The sequence below is a fragment of the Pygocentrus nattereri genome, chromosome 29 (assembly GCF_015220715.1).
Source record: "Pygocentrus nattereri isolate fPygNat1 chromosome 29, fPygNat1.pri, whole genome shotgun sequence".
NCBI classification, from domain to species: Eukaryota; Metazoa; Chordata; class Actinopteri; order Characiformes; family Serrasalmidae; genus Pygocentrus; species Pygocentrus nattereri.
Window position 1 is genome coordinate 18,298,225 of NC_051239.1, and position 15,753 is coordinate 18,313,977.

Below are 15,753 nucleotides of genomic sequence, written 5' to 3' on the forward strand. Positions count from 1 at the left end.
CGGGGCTCGGTTCTGAGCCTCAGACCATCCGGGTACAGTTTCCAAAGTTAAATCATCAGAGACGTTATTTCTCCCGATCTCGCCCCGAGGCCGGGGGCGTGACATAGCCGGTTACCGGGCAACACATCAACAACCTGATTGGTCGCCGCTCGCCACATTTGCATGGAGTTCAGAGCGGAGAGCAGAGGTCCGACGTCCGTTATCGCGCATGACATCAGGCGTGCTGGAGCCTTTGGCCCCGTCGCCACTCCTCACACTCAGATATCAACTATAAAATACACCAATTAACGCGATTCCACGCTGTGCAAGTCCCGCACTGCCGCGGTGTCCAGTCAGCGGTCAGCGGAGCCCCCTTACCTGACCAACTGCTTCCCGCCGACGAACAGCGCGAGGAGCCGCACGAGGAAAGTGAGCGCTTCCATTCCGAAGTTTTCCTGACAGGAGGTTAAACTCGAGTTGGCGGGGGAGCTGAGCAGAGTGAGCAGCAGAGCCGAGCCATGTCTCAGGCGGAGAGCTGGAGCCTTCTCCTCAGCCAACTCCGAGCTTCCAGCGCAGCTCTGTGCTAAACTCTCTCTCTCTCTCTCTCTCTCTCTAATCCCCCTCTCTCTCCCTCTCTCTCCCTCTGTCCGCGCTGTTCGCTTCGAGAACAACGTCGGATTCAATCGGCCGCGACTTTAAAACAGACCGTCCTCTGCTCTTATATAACAGCCCGGCTCCCCAGCGAGGCTCCCTTTACGGAAAGTTGATTTTATTCCATGTCCCACAGATAAATGTGTCACTGGCCGTTTAGTCCGACGTCTTGTCTTCTTCTGAGTGCTATTTGTCCGTGTTCCTCTCGAGGCGAGCTACACAGCCACAGCGGGAAAAGTTGACAGGAAAAGCCAAGAATGGAAAAACACGACATCGGGGTCTGTATTCAGACTGAGCACGGCTGTATGCAAATACACACGCGCGTGTATGAATATGCACGAAGGGGCGGAGAAACGGGAGAATACAATAAGCAGGTGGACCAGAGAGGTGAACTGACACACACACACACACACACAGGCGAAGGGCCGCTATAAGGGGTGAGTGTGAGGGGGTGAGCAGGCACTTATTAGCTCCAAGAAAAACTTAAGCTCAAATGAATTTGCATAGCCTTTTATACAACAGGGGGCTGCCACACAGCAGCTCTACAGTAACGGGGGTCTACCGAGCAGACCAAGTGACAAGGAACAGCTCAGAGAGCGCTTATGCTTCGGTTCTCTTGGTCCAGACCAAAGCAGAAAATGAATGTTGTAGCAAACATGCAAAAGATGTAAACAATAGCCCATCCATCCATCCATCCATCCATCCATCCATCCATCCATCCATCCATCCATCCATTTTCCAATTCTCTTCTCCGTCAGGGTCACGGGGGGTGCTGGAGCCTATCCCAAAAGGCATAAGGGTAAATGGCCACAGCGGACTGGGAAGGGTTTATGGCATTACTGCAGCTGTTGTATGTCCACTGAACTTTCTGAATCGTGCTGCTCTCTGTTCTATCTGGGATCATCGGTTTTATTTATGCATTGTTTTATCTGTCTTGTGATATCAAGGCAATAAGCCACTGGACCTCAGGTTCATACCTCAAACAAGCAGCATTCGAAAAGATCCCGAGACGCGACCTTCTCAAGGGGTCTCAGTCCATTCATTTGGCATGCACTAGGGTTCGGATTGCAGCGGTCTCACTTGTTATAACGCACCGCATTAAAAGCAGTTAGACCAGCATGTTCGCTTCAGGGTGGGTTCAGACTTGGTTCAATTAAAGCAACCCCCCCGGGGCGATTGCTCTTCCTGCGGTTTGTCAGAACAAGTGAGAACGCTGCCATCCAAACTTTGGTGCTTACCAAATAAGTGGACCAAGAGCCCCCCGAGAAGGCTGCTCTCCGTACTTTTCAAAGTGAACTGGTGCGGTTTGTCTGAAGTATGAACACCATACAGACCAAAGCAACTCAACGCACCAAAGACAGAGTGAACTGTCTGCAGATCTTCTTTGGTACATGGAAAAGACGAGGTTCTGAGGCTGTTTTGACCTGTGCCTCATCATTTCTTCACAAACTCTGAATCGGTGATTACAAATGCTCATTTTACTGCACACATAAGTCACATCATGTATTGAGGCGCCAAGGTTTTCTGTGTTCTGGAAGCAAGAAGCCAGTCATGGCTGTGTGAGAGGGATTTCACCCTGCTTTGCGTAGTGGAAAACCATGGTAACACAGGGAGTCTCGTGGCTCATTGCACTAATATCACAAGACAGATAAAACATGCCATAAATAAAACCAATAAGCCCAGATTGAACAGAGAACAGCATGAACATAGCTGCGTGCACATTATCACCAAATGTCAGAACCACCAGTCAGAACGCACCCTCACTCAGAGCATGAGGAACACTGAAAAGAGCTAAAACTCAGAATGACAGCCCAGATCAAACAGAGAAGAGTTATATCACAGTTATATCACAGTATTTCTCCTAATAACTGTGCCGCCTTCACAGAGCACATTCGTTAGCGTTGGACTCCTTTTGGGTTTAGTCTGGATTGGATTACTTAGTCCGAGGTGTGGTCATGGACTGGACTGATCGAGGGGCTCAACATGGAAGTAAAACTGTATGGGCCTGTGTGAGGGATCACGCCTCAGTTTGACTGACTGCCACAACTACAGCATTTCCATATTAGATCAATACTTGTTACAAGAGATGACATATCTGTATTCATGGGCATCAGGCTGATATCAGCAGGAAATGCTGGATGAGACATCATAGGGGAAAAACGGAGTGAATCTGATCCAATCCTTTGAAGAACATCTATCCTAAAACAGCTCACACTTTCACTGTGCGGTGTGATGTTGTCAGCTGTGTATTTCTTCCTGTGGGATAGAAGAGCCTTCGACTGGTTTGAGCATGATAGCCTACTTTTAGACACTCGAGTTGAGTGAAGCTTTCAAATGACAGCTCATTTAAACAGCGGATGAACTTCACAGGAATCAGAATGAAAGTAGGTTTTACTGAGATTCGCGATGAAGTCGGCTCGATTGAAATCCACAACGGAAGGTGCCAGCAAAGAAACAAACGGAAGGACTAAACAAGGAAAGTAAACGAAGTAAAGAAAAGGGCTACTAAACAGAACAACCCGACAGAACAGAAAAGAGTTTACAATACTAGAAATAAATACACAAAACCATAAGCTGGAAACCATTAATCAATGCCAAGCAAGATGCGGGACAAACACAATGGGTAGAAATACTGGTGGAACCCAACAAAGAACTCCTGGGAACAATTGCGAGGTGGGGCTACAGATCAGATACAGGTGAGGGGCACGACTAAAAGGCGGAGCTAAGGTGGAGCAGGAAAACCAAAACAAACAAAAGCACAAGGCTAGCGACAAAGTGGAAGGTTAACAGGACAAAAACACAAAGAGGCAGTCATAAGGGCAAAGCTAAGCAGGAAAGGACACCTATTGGATCTGTATTGGTCCTGGACGATACTGGAGGTTTTAATATCGGAATTGGTATTGTGGTATAAGTGGTGTTGTGTGATCTCTACCTGTTATTGAATAATTAATAGTAGTTACTGAAAGTCTTAAGATTAACAACAGACTGAGTCTAGTCTAACCAAATGTTTTAACCCAATAAATCTGCTGTTTACTGGGTAAAAGCATCTTATTAGACTAGACTCAGGAGTTCAAAATGACCAGCTTGGCATTTTCTTTTTGTCCTTACTGTACGTCCCTTTCTAAGCGAGGCTCCGCTCATGGCTACAGCACAGACCTATTATTATGTAGGCCAATAGTGGACTCCAGGTATTTTTATCACTTGACGGGCCACAGAACACCTATTTTAGTGGTATCAGTGTACTGAGAGTGTCACATTGTTTAGCAGATTTATCTTCTGACCTTAAAAAACCACCATAAGGTGAATCTACACTGCAAAACTGAAGAAGGGACGTATAATCTATTAGTGCAAGTTCAAATGTTTTCATGTGTCAAAGCCTTACTTATGTTAAAAAGATTTTATAGGTTTTTATTGCTGGCTATAGATGTCATGGAATTTGGGCAGTTTCCACTAGGCCACCTGACCAAATCAGTGACCAGGCTCATTGCCTCCCAGCTTCTGAGGTCTGTCACGGGCTGGAGGTTAGGGAACCAGTGACCAGAAGGTCACCGGTTCCATCCCCAGAGCTGACAGCACATGATTGAGGTGTCCTTGAGCAAGACACCTAACCCCCAACTGCTCTCTGGGCGCTGCGGATTGGGCTGCCCACCGCTCCGGGCAAGTGTGCTCACTGGAGTGTATGTGGTGTTTCGCTTCATGGATGGGTTGAATGCAGAGGTGAAATTTCCCCGTTGTGGGAATAATAAGGGTCACTTAATCTTAATCTGTATGTGCACCAGTTGTGTAAGAGTCTCTCTAAGGGGGCCAGCAGTTGAGATGGTTGGCTGTAGAACCGGGCACTGTGAAACAATAACATGAGCATGAACACTCATTCATTCAGCCCAAGTAAGCAAATCATATGCGAACTGTTCCTTGCAAATGGATGTATTATGAGAACCAAACCTCCACTGTCGAGTTATCATAATGGGTGAGAAGTTAGATATGTGGAAGCACCCATGATTACAATTTTTCCCTTTGCACTTACAACCGTTTCTTTGCAAGCTGCACTTGCACATCACCAGACAAGGAAAAGACCCCTTGTCTTTAGGTTATGAATATTTTAAGATTTCCTGTTTGTAATTTTTCACTTTTTGTTCTATTGTGTTTGTGTAAAATATTCTCCTTCCATACATCTAAATGTAAAGATATCAGAAATATCAGCTGAAAGGAACATAGTTTACAGTTTTTATCTTACCCAAAATGTTATGGATCAGCCAAAGATGTTTGGGTGCCTTACATTTCGCACTGGAGCTGCAATGCTAATGTAATAAACAAGCAGTGGAAGTCTATCCTTCAGGTCAGCAGGGTGCAAACTGCATGCATAAGTCATCACACATTTGCTTTAAAACGTATTGAGTTGTTAAGTGATCTGAAACAGGCATGCATATGTGGTTTCTGACATGGTACAACTAAATATTATGCATAAAAATGGTCAAAAACGCAGACTAATAGAGTCTGGAACCACATATGCAACTGAAATGACTTAAGATCTCAGGGGTTAAGCGATGTAGGTGTGCAGGCTTACACATTGCTAATTGGTGGATTTGAAACTCTTTCATTATGATAGCTATATTAGATTCTTACCTTAAGTGCAAAACTAAAGAAGCAGATTTCAGACACCAAACCTGCGTTGGCTAATCAACCTTCATTCACAATACAGGAAAATTGCTCTAAAGTTAGATTTTTTTTCCTGAAAATTTTCTCTTAACAATTTGTTAGAGTGGCTAGCAAACTAACATAAAACACTCCTATAAGAACATTTTGATGTAGTCTAAAGCTGGCTGCGTGAGCACCATTCTAGCCTGCAAATCCCACCCAGGCCAAGGTAAGACTAGCTTGCATTTGCTTTCACTCATCTGCCAAACAAGAGCCAGTGTGCCAGTACAGTGTGGAGAGAGCGATCAGCTGTTGGTGGGAGAATCTGTGTCACTGTTGTTCTCCGGAGGTTTGAAACGCAGCCAGCATTTTCTCATGCATTCCTACCTGCCCTGGTTTCTATATCTCAACCCCAAGAGAGAAAGAACGAGAGTGAAGGACGCATTACAGGCTGCTCCATACGATCACCCATCAGAACTGTAACTGTGCCTGTTTATGTGCAAACCCTTGGCCAGTCAGTTGGCTCGGTGATGTCCTGTAGCCTCTGGCATGAATGCTGTCCTTGCAGAAGAGTTTTTCACTTTTCATTACAGGGTCTAAACTGCACATATATGAGTTTATATGTGATTTGGCTCAGATCTGATCCAGCATGAACACAAAATGTTATCTATATATATATATATATATATATATAGAATTGAATTTAGGTGTTCCAATCACTTCCACGGCCACAGGTGTATAAAGCCGAGCCCCTAGGCCTGCAGACTGCTTCTACAGACATTAGTGAAAGAATGGGTCGCTCTCAGGAGCTCAGTGAATTCCAGCGTGGTACCGTGATCGGACGCCACCTGTGCAGCAAGTCCAGTCGTGAAATTTCCTCACTACTAAATATTCCACAGTCAACTGTCAGTGGGATTATAACAAAGTGGAAGCGTTTGGGAACGACAGCAACTCAGCCACGAAGTGGTCGGCCACGTAAAATGACAGAGCGGGGTCAGCGGATGCTGAGGGGCATAGTGCACAGAGGTCACTGACTTTCTGCAGAGTCAATCACTACAGACCTCCAAACTTCATGTGGCCTTCAGATTAGCTCAAGAACAGCATAGAGAGCTTCATGGAATGGGTTTCCATGGCCGAGCAGCTGCATCCAAGCCTTACATCACCAAGCGCAATGCAAAGCCTGGAATGCAGTGGTGTAAAGCGTCGCCACTGGACTCTAGAGCAGTGGAGACGAGTTCTCTGGAGAGACCAATCACACTTCTCCATCTGGGAATCCGATGGACGCATCTGTGTTTGGTGGTTGCCAGGAGAATGGTAATTGTCTGACTGTATTGTGGCAAGTGTAAAGTTTGGTGGAGGGGGGATCATGTTGTGGGGTTGTTTTTCAGGAGTTGGGCTCGGCCCCTTAGTTCCAGTGAAAGGAACTCTTAAAGCTTCAGCACCAAGAGATTTTGGACAATTTCACGCTCCCAACTTTGTGGGAACAGTTTGGGGACGGTCCCTTCCTGTTCAATCATGACTGCACACTAATGCAAAAAGCAAGGTCCTTAAAGACACGGATGAGGGAGTTTGGTGTGGAAGAACTTGACTGGCCCGCACAGAATCCTGACCTCAACCTGACAGACCACCTTTGGGATGAATTAGAGCGGAGACTGTGAGCCAGGCCTTCATTAGTGTCTGAACTCACAAACGCGCTTCTGAATGAACGGTCAAAAATTCCCATAAACACACTGCTTAACCTTGTGGAAAGCCTTCCCAGAAGAGCTGAAGCTGTTATAGCTGCAAAGGGTGGGCCGACATCATATTAAACCTTATGGATTAAGAATGGGATGTCACTCAAGTTCATATGCATGTGAAGGCAGACAAGCGTAAATATACACCATCTCTACTGCTTATCCTCCTGGGTCACGAGGGGTGCTTAGGGATGCAAATGAGAACATAACATCTGTGTTGAGAGTGGTTAACTGCCCCAGTGCATCCCTGACAGTAATGGGTGTACACCTCGCCATTTACTTGTGATCAGGTCACTTGAACCAGATGTTAATACTAAGTGTGAACAGGGTCTAATTCGTAAAGTGAACTGGATGTGTACTACAACACACTGCTCTAGAACCAGAACTAAAAACCACTGATATGCACTAATCTACAAGCATGAATGTGAACCATCAAGACAGAAAGGATCTGAGAAAAAAAAGCAAAAACGTTTACATACTGTAAAAACTGGTCCGCTGATACTACATTAGTTTCATTCAAAATATTAATCTGAGCATTTTTTAAGTTAAAGGGACAAACCTTTTTTTACAGTGTAGCCTAATGTAAAAGCCTACAATTTCAGCTGGAATCAGAATCATTTGGAGGACGGCCGTAGTTCTGGTTTTCTGTCAGTGCAAATGAGCAATAATGCAATAAATGAACGTTTCAGAGTTTTTTTTCAGATTATTCAGCCCTCTTGCCTTGTGCATTCCAGAAATCCTGCTGAGGGGAGGAAGATCCTTATCAACTCAACTCCGCCGCCACAATAGTAGAGGAAGCGGCAGTTATTTGCATGCCACCTTCAATTTGTATCTGATGGCACCATGTATCCAGTCGCTTTTCAGCTAAATGGCAAACAAGGACACTTTATTTCTTCTCGTTTTCCTTTTGTCCTCGTCTCTCTGTACAAATGTTCTTCCTTTGTGTTCATGTCTCTCGAAACAGAGCAGAATCTTCAATTACCTTCTTGCTTAGATTGAAACGATAAAAGAAACAAAACGAAAAACCCTGAACTGACTAACCTCCCTCCCCCCCACACCTCCCATGAAACTGAAATTCAACATATGATCTTGTGCAAGCCACAATATGCCTCAAGAAACGCAGGAAAGATATTGATTCATTAGTTCTGTATTTTTTCCTCAGCAAAGTTTTCTATGTAGGTCATGCATTAAGACTTTGTTCCATCTTTCTTTGTTGGTTGCCCAAACCATGGAACCCCTAGAGTGACAAGTGGATTACTTTTTAATAAGGTGTGGCCACAAATGAATATATTGAGGCCACAAATTAATATATTGGGGCCACAAGTTACTATAATGAGGCCACAATTTACTCTACTGAGGCCATGAATCACTATACACTGTTAGAAATAAAGGTACTGTGCAGGTGCATTTTTCATTCATCAAGGTCCGAAATAAAGTAAAGGTACCTCAAAAGTACAACAAGGTCCAACTGTGTACCTTAAATACGTTTTCCCAGGTGAAAAGTACATATGTTCCTTTTCATAACCTAATGTTTTAAACAGAACAGTAAAATAATAAGCCTGGAGACGAGACGGGGTGTGTGGAGTCCATACAACTTAGAAAATATAATTTCAATGGAGTACAATACAATTATGTTCCCTGACTAAAGGTACTGGGATGTACCCCTGAGGGTACCACCACAGTGACAAGAGGGGTTACTGCCCCAGTGACAGTTTAGTACCTTTTTTTAGAGTGTACTGAGGCCACAAATGCCTATATTGAGACCACAAATAACTATATTGAAGCTAGGAATTACTATATTGAGGTCACTAATTACTATACTGAGGCCACAAATTAACGTTTTCAGCCATCAGATTTTGAGAAATTCACGTCCTGGCCTCAGTAGATTCATTTGTGGCCTCAATGTATTATGCAATCTCAATATATCAATTTGTGGCTGCGCCTTATTGAAAAATAATCCCCATGTCACCTTAGGGGCACCGCACGAAACTGATCAAAACAGTACGCTCCACATATGCATGCCACTACAATCGCGATAAGCTTCTACAGGCTATAGTCTGTTGAAACTGCTTACATAAAACATAATCCAATCTAATATGCACCCGTCCATGCATCAAATCGTATGAAAACCCTTCAAATCGCAAACCCGCGTTATGTATGAATCTAGTCACGCAGATCCAGAAACAGCCATCCGCCACTGAAAGAACTGGAACCAGCGGTTTACATAAAACAAACCTGATCCCAGAACAGCGCCGCTTGGACTCATCCTCACTGCGGTGTCCATGGAAACGCAGCAAACAGAAGCAGCTCGCTCGACTGGGACTGAAGCAGTAAGTAAACAAAGAAGTGACAAGTGGCTGTAAAGAAAATAGTAACATAGGAAAGTTGACAAAAAAAATCATTCTCTATTGTTAGTGTTACAGTGATGTTTAGCTAAATAAAACGCTCCGCTTCTGAACGCTGCTAGCTGAAGCTAATCTAGGATAAGGAGCTGAAGCCAGCCGAAGGTAGTTAACGTTAACATTAGCGTAAGGTAGGAGGAATAAACACGGTAAAATACAGTAGCCACGGTTATGACAAACCTAGGATAATGACACATCGCTTGGACAGATTATTCTGACTGGATAAGTCGTGAGCGAATAGACTTTAGATGAAACTTTCAGGCGTTTGTGTTCCAGTCAGCTCGTCTGTAAACAGATGAGTTAGCGCTAGCTTAAAGGGGAGCTTCACCTTTGTTTCAAAATTTCTGATTAATTCGGTCATTGAGACGTGGAGTCGTTTAGAATGGCTTGATAAGTAACGGCTCACTGTAGGGAAACTTACATACTCTGCTTTATTTAACTACGGTGGTGTAGCTATTTCAGTTACTATACAAAACCAGCAGCGAACCTTCGCGCGTCGGCTGGGTGTTTATATGTAGCTTAGTGTCGGTGATGCTAATATAGGAGAAAGTTATTGGGGACAATTTCGTCTGGCATGTATCTCTCCTCCACAAATAAACAGATAAAAAGACATTTTAACCCTAAACTTTACTGAAAAACTATTCAAAAATGACGTGTCAGATACCAGGCCGCGTATATCTAACCGCCAACTGTAATAACCTTATGTGAGGGAGCTTTTAGAGGTGGACGTCTGGTTCCTATCACCCCCACTTTGAACAGTTCTGGCTGTGTAGAACAGAGCGTTATACAACCAGCCTACTTTGTTATCTCAGGTGTTTAATTATGTAGATTTTTAAAAATCAAATTCCTCTTTAAGTTAAGTGCTACTTTTTAATCCCACAAATGGGGAAATTCCACCTCTGCATTTAACCCATCCGTGAAGTGAAACACCACATACACACTAGTGAGCACACACACTAGGGGGCAGTGAGCACACTTGCCCGGAGTGGTGGGCAGCCCTATCCCCAGCGCCCAGGGAGCAGTTGGGGGTTAGGTGTCTTGTTCAAGGACACCTCAGCACTGGAAATCGAACCGACAACCTTCTGGTCACAAGGCCAGCTCCCTAACCTCCAGCCCATGACTGCCCCCAAAACCAGACTTGACTATCGGAGTAAAGGGTAAAGAGTAAAGGGTCATTCCACAGATCTTTCAACATTTTTGCATGACTAAATTGTTAAGATGTAAACAAAATCCCTCAGTGATTTGAAGTGAATTGAATGCTCCATTTTAACTTGCCAAATTAGAACTGTTCACAGTGGTGGTGATAGGAACCAGACGTCTGAAGCATTTAATGCTAATAAAAGCTACAACGGAGACACAAACCGATTCAAATACGTCACCTACTGACTGTTGAATTGTGATCGTTTTGAGACCAGACTTTTCAATTCATGGTATGTGCAAGTTGTTGTAGAGAAAAAAAATAGTCCTCACAGAGAGTCAGTTGGTTAATTGGTCACAACACCTGGTTTCTATCACTGCCACTGTAAATTTTCTCTAATGCACCTGTCACAACTGGCCCCTCCCAGTCCTGTCCATGTGCTTTTTGTTTACTTTTTCATCCATGTGTGTTTGTTTTGGTTCAGTCCAGCCCCCTTGTTGTCTGACTCCACCCCTGATTGTTACCACCTGTTTTCCACCTGACCCTCATTAGCCCTCTGGTATTTAAGCCCTGTGTTTTCTTCAGTCTAGTGCTGGTCTTTGTTGGATTGTGTTTGATGTGTTGGATGTTACATGTTCTGATTGTTTGATGTATGTTGTTTGAGTACCTGTTTATTTACAATATGTCTGTCCCTCCTGCTCTACATATTGGTCACTTGACCCTGAATTTGGATTTGGCCATAATAAATCTCGCGTGTCTCCGCAACATCGCTCCCCACTATTACAGCACCATTTCACATAAAACGGACTGATGTGGTTTACATATCTGGGACTGAATTACGCATCTCATATGCAATCATAATTTAATCCCCCAAAAAGATTGTGAAGCTTATAGTTGCTTTTATTTAATTACAGTAACTGTAAGCAGAGACCACCCTCTGCAGCTCCAGCTGATACTGCTATGGAGGATAGTATCTCTGAGAACTTTCCAGAAGCACCAATATCAACATCTGAGCATGATGCTCCACAAACTACCTGGACAGATGAAGACACAGAAGGTGAGCAATAGTGCACAAAAGAATGATTTGTGCTATCATGAGTAGATATTTATGCCTTTTTCCCCCATCAAACTCAAAAGACGAAGAAGATGGAACTTGGGAGGACGTTTTCAAGAATGCAGATGACTTTCCCGTTGATTATTCGATAGATTTTGAGGGCCCAGAGTGGTGAGTCCATTATTTTCCATCTTGTGTATAAAAATATCCAGCTGCACTTGTGTGTCTTCATGACAGCCTGTCTTTCTGTCAGGGAAGAGAGTGAGCCTACAGATATGAAGGTTGACGTGAGAGAGAAAAGCTGCGTTGACAGCACATGGATGTTCAAGCTGAGAAAGAACCTGGACCAGCTGGACAGCTTTTACAAGCAGAAGGAGCTCAACGTGTTGAAGGCCAGGTCTGCATATGCACACATGCATGTACGCTTACAGATCATCATCTCTGTAATGTGGCCCCCCCCACTTAGCACAGTTTGCACTTTAATCAGTGGGTATATTTAAAACTCTCAAGGCAGAAAAAAAACCACATCCACCTGACATAATGTGTTTCCATACGGGTTTCTAGCCTTTAGCTCAAGCTGTGGAGAAGCTGTTAGGTGGGTGGATTGAGCGGCTCAGAGGTCACGTTGTATTTGAATAGCAGTGTGGAACAAACATGCTGTCAGAATTCCAGAACATGCTGCCGTGAGACACATGAGGCTGTGTGCAGTCGGATGAATGGGGTATTCCTATCTATTCCTTTATGTAGGATTGAGGAATATCTGCTGTGCTTTATTCACCGTGCTTGGACTTCACTGTTCTATCAAGATCTGCATACTGTTGACTCTTTTTTGGAAGCAGTGCAGATCATTTTTTCCCGTATGTCTACTTTCGTTTCCATGTTAGGATCTGGTTTCTACCATTGAATCATCTCAGTAGTACAGTAGTTACTTTACAGCTTTTTACAGCCTCTAATGGCGATGAAAGCGCATATTTCTTTTTAAAGGCGAGCTCCACCTATTCTTAGTTTCAAGTGTTAAGATCATAAGAAAAATCATTGAGAGTGATGGTTCACTGTAGAGAAGCATACCGACTCGCATTTCTAATAGTGGTGACGGTAACCAGGAGTCACAGTGTGTATAATGCAAATATAATCATTGTATTTACCATCATAAAAAAACACGGAACACGCAAGTGTCCTCTGAGTTTTGTATGTAATGCTGATAATTTAGGGACTGTTTACTTCACAACACCCTGCATGTACCTCTCCACTATTAACAGATTTTAAAAAATGAAGATACTGGCTTTTTTTGGAGGCTTTGGGCCACACAGACACAGAGAGAACATGGACCCTGGTCACCGAGGAATTGAACCCAGGCCCTTCTGGCTGTGAGGCGATAGCGCTACCCACCACGCCACTGTGCTGCCCTAGCTGGACTAAGCGGTTGATGATGATGATGATGATGATGATGATGATGATGATGATGATGATGATGATGATGATGATGATGATGATGATGATGATGTGTAAGATTTAAAAGCATCTATTAACAAAAAGTGGAACATAGTACACAAGACTATATTTTCATTCGTGTATAAACACCTGTAACTACGAATCACAAATCTACGAATTGCGTTTTCATTAGCTTTGAATGAGCCTTTCATATCCATGTACATCTTCCAACATGTTGTGCCTCCATGTGTCTACAATAGCCCAGAATAGACAAACCAAAAACTGGCTCTAGAGAGTGTGTGTCACGTTTTTTTACATTGTGTACTTGTATAGCACTTGGTTGGAAGATGCAGAAAGGCGGTGGTTGCTGCTAGCGCTGGCTAACCATTTTATATTGTGAAATATTTATTATTTAGCATAAGAAAAAGCAAGGGTCAATCCTTCAATCCGTCATCAGTGTACAGAAAACATGAAGAAGCAAAATGAAATCAGGACAGGCAATGTCAGAAAACAAGGATAAACACTGATGTGGTCTTTCCCAGATGGAAATCGCTGATGAGGAACAAATGTGTTCAGAGTTACGGTGAAGTTGCCTTTTCTGCTGGGCAGGTAATTTAGCGTACCGATCTGCCCGACAGCCGCGGTAGGTTCTACTACACACTTGTAAAGGGGGTGTTGAGAGAGGGGTATTCAGTTGGTTGCAATCTGCAACTTCACTGCTAGATGCCACTAAATCTTACACGCCTTACCTTTATCTATTCCGTATAACAGCTTTCAGTGAGGTCGCTTTCAGAGGCTCTAATGAATTTGAACGTCTTTGTTTACATTTGAACCATTTTGACATTTTGAATTCTCCTTAGGTTTTTTCATGTGTGTTACAAACTCCCATTTTCAGAATGATAACAAATGCAAACAGTTGTATTCCAAAACTTCAACTCACTTTAGTGTGCAGTTTCTGTTTATTTGCTGAGTTTAACATATTGGGGGAAAAATAAACATAAAATATAAAATTGCCATGACTTTTGCTCAGGCCACATTATAAGTTTTATTATTTTTCCCCAATGCATTAAATTCAGGCAATGAACAGTAATCGTGCATACAAATGTGTAGACTACAACAATGTACTTCACAATTCAGTTGCCCTTCACTGTTGATCTGGTTGAAACATAAAAGCCCTTAGCTTTCTGAATTCTGTTGTGAAAGGAAGAAAGTATCTCAGTAAAGGCAGCTTCTTGCTTCTTGTAGAGATCATAAACATGACACAACACAGAAAGCTAAAATTTCACATGCTGATCCATTTTACTGGCTGAACATAGACATACATGTGTACCAATTATTCTGGCATCAGATCTGACTGTATGCTGCTGCATGTTAATTAAGAGCTTAAATGCAGAGCAAGATTGCATTGATTAGGTTCAGAAATACTTAAGTCCTTCTAACTACAACCCCAATTCCAATGAAGTTGGGACGTTAAAACAGAATACGATGATTTGCAAATCCTTTTCAACCCATTTAATGTTCAAACGGATAAACTTCATAGTTTTTTGCAAATATTCACTCATTTTGAATTTGATGCCTGCAACATGTTCCAAAGAAGTTGGGACAGGGGCGTGTTTCCCACTGTGTTACATCACTTTTCTTTTTAACAACTCAATAAGCGTTTGGGAACTGAGGACACTAATTGTTGAAGCTTTGTAGGTGGAATTCTTTCCCATTCTTGCTTGATGTACAGCTTCAGTTGCTCAGCAGTCTCCGCTGTCGTATTTTGTGCTTCATAATGCGCCGCACATTTTCAATGAGAGACGGTCTGGACTGCAGGCAGGCCAGTCTAGTACCCGCACTCTTTCACTACGAAGCCATGCTGTTGTAACACGTGCAGAATGTGGCTCGGCATCGTCTTGCTGAAATAAGCAGGACGTCCCTGAAAAAGACGCTGCTTGGATGGCAGCAGATGTTGCTCCAAAACCTGTATGTACCTTCCAGCATTAATGGTGCCTTAACAGATGTGCCAGTTACCCCTGCCATGGGCACTAACACACCCCCACACCATCAGAGATGCTGTCTTTTGAACTTTGCGCTGAAAACAATCCGGATAGTCCTTTTCCTCTTTGGCCCGGAGGACACGACGTCCATTATTTCCAAAACCAGTGTGAAATGTGGACGCGTCAGACCACAGGACACTTTTCCACTCTGCGTCAGTCCATCTCAGATGAGCTCAGGCCCAGAGAAGCCGGCGGCGTTTCTGGGTGGTGTTGATATGTGGCTTCGCTTTGCATGGCAGAGTTTTAACTTGCACTTGTAGATGGAGCGACGAACTGAGTTCACTGACAGTGGTTTTCCGAAGTGTTCCTGAGCCCATGTGGGAATATCCGCTACAGAATGATGTGGGTTTTTAATGCAGCGCCGCTTGAGGGTCAAAGGTCACGGGCATTCAGTGTTGGTTTTCTGCCTTGCCGCTTACTTGCAGAGATTTCTCCAGATTCTCTGAATCTTTTGATCATATTGTGGACTGTAGATGATGAAATCCCTAAATTCCTTGAATTGCACGTTGAGAAACGTTGTTCTTAAACTGTTGGACTATTTGCTCACGCAGTGGATGCTCCCTTTCAGGAATGCTCCCTTTATATCCAATCATGACACTCACCTGTTTCTAATTAACCTGTTCACCTGTGGAATGTTCCAAACAGGTGTTTTTTGAGCATTCCTCAACTTTCCCAGTCTTTTGTTGCC

The 15,753-nt window shown here is 43.6% G+C and overlaps 2 protein-coding genes across 5 annotated transcripts in view; one reads left to right on the top strand and one right to left on the bottom strand.

Moving 5' to 3' along the window:
• gabrd (gamma-aminobutyric acid type A receptor subunit delta) overlaps positions 1-943 on the bottom strand; it is a 35,303-nt gene extending 34,360 nt beyond the window's left edge. Inside the window, exon 1 of the mRNA XM_017707494.2 lies at positions 358-943. Within this exon, the coding sequence (XP_017562983.1) occupies positions 358-422 (65 nt within the window). The 5' untranslated portion in view covers positions 423-943. The remainder of the gene's footprint in view (positions 1-357) is intronic.
• Positions 944-2,306: 1,363 nt separating this feature from the next.
• Positions 2,307-15,753, top strand: part of cfap74 (cilia and flagella associated protein 74) — a 115,585-nt gene continuing 102,138 nt past the window's right edge. For 3 of the 4 annotated variants that reach the window (XR_005129898.1, XM_037535979.1, XM_037535980.1), the window contains exons 1-4: positions 2,307-3,326; positions 11,453-11,595; positions 11,676-11,763; positions 11,846-11,989. Coding sequence is in view for 3 of the 4 variants with exons in the window: in XM_037535979.1 (XP_037391876.1) it covers positions 3,250-3,326; positions 11,453-11,595; positions 11,676-11,763; positions 11,846-11,989 (452 nt within the window). In the remaining variant the exon portion in view is untranslated. Of the gene's footprint in view, positions 3,327-9,269; positions 9,329-11,452; positions 11,596-11,675; positions 11,764-11,845; positions 11,990-15,753 lie in introns of those variants that run through there. The other variant, XM_037535981.1, reaches the window with a different exon arrangement.